This window comes from Elgaria multicarinata, chromosome 9, assembly GCF_023053635.1.
Source record: "Elgaria multicarinata webbii isolate HBS135686 ecotype San Diego chromosome 9, rElgMul1.1.pri, whole genome shotgun sequence".
NCBI lineage: Eukaryota > Metazoa > Chordata > Lepidosauria > Squamata > Anguidae > Elgaria > Elgaria multicarinata.
The window spans coordinates 35,488,052-35,494,916 of record NC_086179.1 but is presented as its reverse complement, the minus strand read 5'-3'; the positions used below and the strand labels follow the sequence as shown (position 1 = coordinate 35,494,916).

The 6,865-nt window shown below is 46.2% G+C and overlaps 1 protein-coding gene across 1 annotated transcript in view; it reads left to right on the top strand.

Moving 5' to 3' along the window:
- The first annotated feature begins 1,114 nt into the window (after window positions 1-1,114).
- Window positions 1,115-6,865, top strand: part of NPTXR (neuronal pentraxin receptor) — a 29,768-nt gene continuing 24,017 nt past the window's right edge. Inside the window, exon 1 of the mRNA XM_063133534.1 lies at window positions 1,115-1,814. Within this exon, the coding sequence (XP_062989604.1) occupies window positions 1,182-1,814 (633 nt within the window). The 5' untranslated portion in view covers window positions 1,115-1,181. The remainder of the gene's footprint in view (window positions 1,815-6,865) is intronic.

The window sequence follows — 6,865 nt, the reverse complement described above, 5'->3', positions numbered from 1 at the left end:
GTGCCAATATAGTTAACTTACACCAGTCCAGATGTATTCACCCAAGAATTCTAATGAGAACATTTTGGGTCATTTAGCAAAAATATAAATGTATTGCTAATTTATTGTTGATTTATTGGCCTCTTTACTGGAGGAGTGGAAGGTACATTAGTTGACATATACCCCCCTTTTTTTGTAAGTGTGGTGGTGGGGGAGGGGGGAATCAAGGAAATCATAGATCTGCCAGCCTAATTTCTGCCCCAGTTAATCAGAAAGCATTGTCAATTATAAAATTATTAAAGCATAGACAGAATAAGTGTTGCACAGTGGAGTCACTGTGGACTTTGTCTTTCACACCAACTCTCAATGGCTTGTGTATCCACTTTTAGCCTAACTTAAGTCTCAGTCATTTCAATAGGCAGTGGAAGCTGGTGGCTCTTATTTCATGGGGGCAGTGAATCCGCTCTGGGTTTCAATCAGAACTCTAAAGGAGCTATCCAAGGTGCTGAACCCAATTTGGGGGGTGATAGGGTCTACCCTAAGCAGGTCTAACCCTGGCTGCAACTCAATGCCTCCACGTTGGCCAGTTCAGGGCCAGCTTCTAAATCATTATTATACTCCCTTTGTATGTGAATTTGACGGGAAATTATTCCAGACAGCGTGGAAACTTTCCCTTCCATCCTTCACTGCAGAAGAGGCTTTATCAATGCGATTGGAGCCGCAGCTCGGATAGTCTTTACTTTCTCTTTCTCTTCCCCCCCTCGTTCTCCCCCCCCCTTTTGAAACCACATCCGCTCTGATGATGAGGATGCTGATGCCGATGCTACTTCAAGGCGGCGCACAACCAGGTCCCCTCCGTCCTCCCGGCATGGAAAGGGTTACGAGGAAGGAGCGGAGGGGCCCAGAGGGGAAGAGCCGGTGACGTCCCCGTCTTCTCCCTCCAATCAAGATATAATCAACAGCGCTGGTCCAAGTGGCAGAAGGCAGCGAGGGCTCCTCTCCGGCAGCCCTTCCCAGCTTCCCCTGCCGCTGGCTGGCGGGTTCCCCGGACGTCTTCTCCCCGGCCGCGGCGTGCCGCTTCCCCCCCTCCCCTCCCTCCTCACCGCCCCCCAGCCCACCCTCGGGCTGCCCCATTTCTCTTGGCCTCTGCCCCCCTGGAAGCTGCCACCCTGAAGTTTCTGGTAGTGCTGCTGGCCGCAGGGATGCTGGCTTTCCTTGGTGCAATCATTTGCATCATCGCGAGCGTCTACCCTGCGGCCAACAGCGGCGGAGCTCTCCAAGGTGCTGACAATGGCTCCAACGCCGCGGCCGCTGCCCTGCTGCCCGCCGCCGGCTCGGACAAGACGCTGGGCGCTCTCCACGGTGCTGGAGAGAGCTCCTACGGGGGCTTCTCGGCCGGCCCCCAGGACTCTCTGCTGGACCTGCTGGCCAGCGCCCGGCCCCAGCAGCACCAACAGCTCTTCAGCCGCTTCCTGTGCACCCCGCTGACCGTCGAGTGCCCGTCGGAAGGCCGCCCACAAGGCGACAGCCCCGGGGCGGCAGCGGCGGCGGCCAGCGAGGAGCTCTTCTTCCTGCAAAGCACGGCCGAGCAGCTCAGGCAGACGGCCCAGCAGCAGAAAGAGCAGATCCGCACGGACCAGGAGACCATCCGGGAGCTGACCAGCAAGCTCAGCCAGTGCGAGAACGGGCTGGAGATCACTTTCCAAGACAGCCCCTCGGTCTGGGGAGTCCCCAGGCAAGACACCATGGGCGATCTGCCCTGGGACTCGCCTGCCATGATCCAGGAGCTGGAGGAAGCCGTCCGGGCGCTGAAAGACAGGATCGACAAGATCGAGGTAAAAGAGTCAGCCGCCTCGTTGCCCCGTAGAAACCCATTCATTATCGCCTCTCCCCCGCTTTTCCCAGCTTATCCTCCACCCCTACCCCCACCCCCGTGCGCCTTGTACAAGGCCTGTGCACACGTTACATTTGCCCTCTTTGCCATGGTCAGAGATTACTATTACTATATTTTCCGGTGCTTACAAACATAGACTAAGCCGTGGCTAGGCAAGGCTCGCTAGAGGGAAGGCAGAATCTAACTAGGAGGCGACTGCAGCCCATGTCCAACGCAACAAAAGGGCAGATGGCAAGTTCATTCTGCTAAAATAAATTAACTTCAAGGTAAACGCTGCAAAGGAAAGGATGGGTACACATATAGCTGCAGTTGCCCAGGCTGCTTCCTCTGAGTGAGCACAGCATCTCCTCATTCATGCCTCTCCCCCCACCCTCCTCCCAGATTGCCAGAATGTTTAAATAAAAAATCAAGCAAAGATATTTATATATATAAAAAAGCCCATAAGCTATCTTCCCAATAAGGATAAATAATTGGTTTGTGAACGCCTTTCCCCCCTTTTCTGGTGTCCATAGGGTGTTTGTTTGTTTAATTACATTTTAATAATTCATGTATATTAGGTAAATGTAATTTAATCAGAGCTATGATACATGTTCTGGTAAATCACTTGGCTTTAACTGGGAAAGATGTGACTGTCTAGGTCTGGGACTTGGGGATGAAAGATGAATGTGTGTATATGGAGAGAGAAGAGGGAGAATACTTGGCTGGCATACTGAGTATACTTGTGTGAATTGCATTCCCTGGTACCTTCAGTAAACCATCTCTCCTCATTGGATCATGAGTAGTAAAGATGGGCTTTGCTTAGAAATATGCATAGCTGCAAATGAATGGATGGGTAGATGGAGATTTTGAAAAACCACAACACCCCATACAAATAGACACGTGCTTGGTACTTGGATTAGACTACCATTCCCCCATCCCCCAAAGCCACTTGTCCCCAGGCAATATAAAATCCTTAGAGAGCATTTTATTTTCAGCCACATTTTAATTAATTCTCAGGAGACAGAGCTTTCTCGATTTCTATTGAAATACTGTTTATTATGGAAAGAGCTAGAGGGCATTTTACATATTAGAGCATCTGATAGTAGAACTGGCTCTTGAAATCTAATTTTGTATTAGGGAATTCAAATCATACTCAGTTTTGTTTTGGACTGATTATTGCCCTAGTTCCCCATATGCCTGGTCTTGGGTCTGTGATATTAATTGCTCAGAAACATTTATTTTCATGCAGTACAGCATCCTTTATTCTCAATACTCCCAATCAGCTACTCAGAATAATAAAGGCAACATAGTAAGTTTTTGGAGAGGGATCCAGTCATTCTTGTTTTCCTTTGGTAGACTTATTGAAGGTCTATTGAAGTAAATGAAATGATTTTACTCTATTGCATACATTGCACACAGTATTACCAGTAGGCCAACATAAAATGCTAGACAAATCTGGTTCTATGTAGTTGGGTGTTTTTTTTAAAATAATAATCATCATAATATATTGAAAGTTGTTTGGGAAAGCAAAAGATTATTTCAAGGAATTGGCCCGATGGCATTTTTTTTCTTCCTTTCTTTTCAATATTATTTTTTCTTAGCACACAGCTTGGGATCCTTGCCCCAGATTTCTTCCCCCTTGCCTGATTACAAATGGATGAGAGCAAACCTCACACAAAGAAAGGCAGTTGTGGATGATGTTCCCCTTGAGAGATATTTTGTATTTTATGACTGTGTGCAAAAGAGAGAGGCAGGGAAAGAGTCTTGGACTCCCAGGTTCCATAGACAGGCTTTGACTGAGTAGCTGGTGTTGAGATCAGAGATTATCCATGTACACTTATCAGCACTGCAGGTCCCCAGGTTTTTGAGGGTCCTTGGGCAAGACACCATCAATGTGCCTCCTGTCAAGTGGTCCCCCTTCTCACCATCAGCTGATGCTCCTCATCCTCTCCCTCATCTTTGAGACCACTTGCTTGCTTGACAGGCAGAGAACCAGTGAAGGAAGTAGGCAGTGGCGTCTCCTGCTCCTCCTTCTCAGCACTGCTGTTGTCTGGGCCAGAGTGAGAGGCAGGGGAACAAGCAAGTTGCAAAGGTGAAGAGGAGGAGCAACTCCAGGGGGCACTTGTCAGTGGGCCCCTGCTGGGGTGTGGGCCCTCATCAGGAACCCAACCATACCTACCCAAGATGCTGGCCCTGCTTATCAAATATAATTGCAAACATGTCTGCATCATATTGACAGTTTACTGTTATAGATGTATATGCAGTGGAGGCTGGTGGCTCTGATGTCAGTGGGGCGGCAAATCTGCTCCTGGTTTCAGTCAGATCCAGTCGGAATTCTAAAGGAGCTTTCCAGTTGTGGATACTTCCTTTCAAGTTCTGGCTGGTTCTGACTGTAACCCAGAGCAGATTCGCTGCCCACTGACATCAGAGCCACCAGCCTCCACTTTGTACATGTAAAATAACACAATATGCTGTATGTACACTTCTACTTTTATGTACACCTGTACATGGCATTATAGTTCTCTCTTTTGGCCAGAGCTTGGTCCTGGGCTCAGGAGAATCTCTGCCTAATACCCCTGGATTCAAGGCCTCCCACGGCCTTGGGTGCTAACAGAAGCTAGTAAACCATGGTGTATAACCAAGTTTCCCATAGTAACAACTAAAAAGAAAAGTCTGGTGGTAGCAATGATACCATGGTTGAACTTCCAAGCTGAACTCCTTTGAGGATTTGTGAGATCTGTACTGGTCATAGTCACTGAGTTCAGTCATAGCCTGCCTGTACATTTCCATAATCCTCTTCACAGACCATGGTCTCAGTGCATACACCATCTGAAGTGAGGCAGATAACCACTGGAGACAGGGCCTTTTCGGTTCTGGTGGCCAGCTAATGGAATGCTCTCCCAGGAAAGCCAAAATGGATTCCTTTCCAGAGTTAGCTGAAGAACTGTTCATTTTCCAAAGTATTTAATTTTCACCTGTGGTATAAGTGTTTTCATTGCTCCTTTTACTCCGCTGCTTTTTTTTTTATCATTGTGTCTTTATATCTGTTTCTATATGTTGTTTTTAACTTAATTTCTGTAAGCTGACCCAAAAATGTTTTTACAGTGAAGGGTGGGGATATATAAATTCATAAAGTAAATGAATAGACCGTCATAACTCATTTTACAATGACTTCATTGAATTCTGGGGTTCTGTTCCTTCCAGAAACAGGAGTAGTAGAACATGTTAAGCAATGTCTCTCATTTGTAGATTCCATCTCGCCAGGCTGCAAGCTAAGCTATATGGATGGGTTTATTAAAAATTCAAGGCAGAGAGATTGCTATATTTGTTAATTATTAATAATAACCATGCCTATAGCACATTATAATGTTGAAGTTGATTTTATAAACCTTCCCTTGTACTCACTTTGACTACAGTTCTTTAAGAACCCTGGTCTTCTGGATTCAAGTATAACACTCTATTGAACTGCACTGGCTGTCTTGTGGAGCGGAGGCGGGGGAGGGATTTGACGGTGAAGAAGTAAAACATGTCCATAGCAATCACTAAAAGGCAGCACTGATAGATGATCCCTTTCATATAGTCTACTCTCACACAAAAGGCCTTAAGATGGTTCATGTGATTGACTTGTGTCTCAGACTCCATTTCTTAATTCTTGAAGATGAAGTGGTCCGGGCAAGATGTAAGTAACTGCTGCCTATGAATGTGTCATTTTATGGAAGGGAGTGAGTGTTCCATACAGGACTGAAGGAGACCTGCTAACCAGCCCTAGCTTCCTCGTGGCTGTTCCTTACAGCAGTTAGGGAATTATTTGTATGTTCAACCGCTCCCATCCAACCGGTGCATAAAGGCGGAATGTACCATTGTAGAAAACCCTTTCCTGCTCATCACATCCAACCCTTATGCTTTCCAGAAGGAGGGCTTGTTGCTCAGGGGTAGGATTTCCAGGCAATTCAAATAATATTAATTCATGTTTAAAGCACTCCAGAATGGTTAGTCCCATGCTAAATTCTCAGGAATTTCTAACAACCCTTTAAGATGGAATAGTATTCTTCTTCTCAGTAATCTTGAGAACAACCCTTTAAGATAGGTCACTGTTATTATTCTCATGTTGCAGATGCAGGTCTGAGACTAGTGGTTTGCCTAAGCTAGTAAGTTTGTCGCTAAAGTTAGATTTTACTTATTCATTCCTTTTATTTGAGAGATATACTGCTTTTCAGTTAAAAAAATCCCAAAGATAAAAAGATAATATAAAATAAAATAAAACCAGTCAATAAATATATATATACCTTGGATAACTTCTTAGAGTTCTGACTGGTTCTAACTGAAACCTGGAGCTGATTCACTGCCCCACTGATATTGGAGCCACTGGCCTCCACTGAATAAAATGGATAAAACAATAAAATCTCATTAAAACAGCCAGGGGGTAGCTGGCAATGCTAGTAGTCAGGAAATGCCTTGGCAAACAAATGTGTCTTAAGCGGCCAATGGAAACACTTCACACTAGAAGCCTACCTGATCTCAGTCACCAGTTTAGTGGTCAAACACCTGCTTTGAATGCAGAAAGTCCCAGGTTTGATCCCTGAAATCTCGAGGTAGGGTGGGAAAAGCTTCTGCCTAAACCCCTGGAGAGCTATTGCTGCCAGTCAGAGTGGACAATACTGGGCTAGATAGACCAAAGGTCTGACTCAGTATGAGTCAGCTTCTTATGTTCCGATGTAACAGGGAGTCAATTTGCCATTGGTGGATGCCACAGTAGGGCCTCCACCACTCCACAGCCAAATGAACACCAATATCCCACAATATGGTCAGCAAGGCCTCCTCCTCAGAACATAGAGGCTGGGCAGCTTATAGGAGAGAAGGCGGTTTCTCAGCTAACTTGGTCCTGAGCTGTTTAGAACCGTGAAAATGACTCGGTAGCTAAGTGGCAGCCAGTCATAGCACAAGAGTCATATGTACATGGTAGGGAGCTCCTTTGAGCAATCTAGCTGCTGCATTATGCATTAGCTGCAGCTC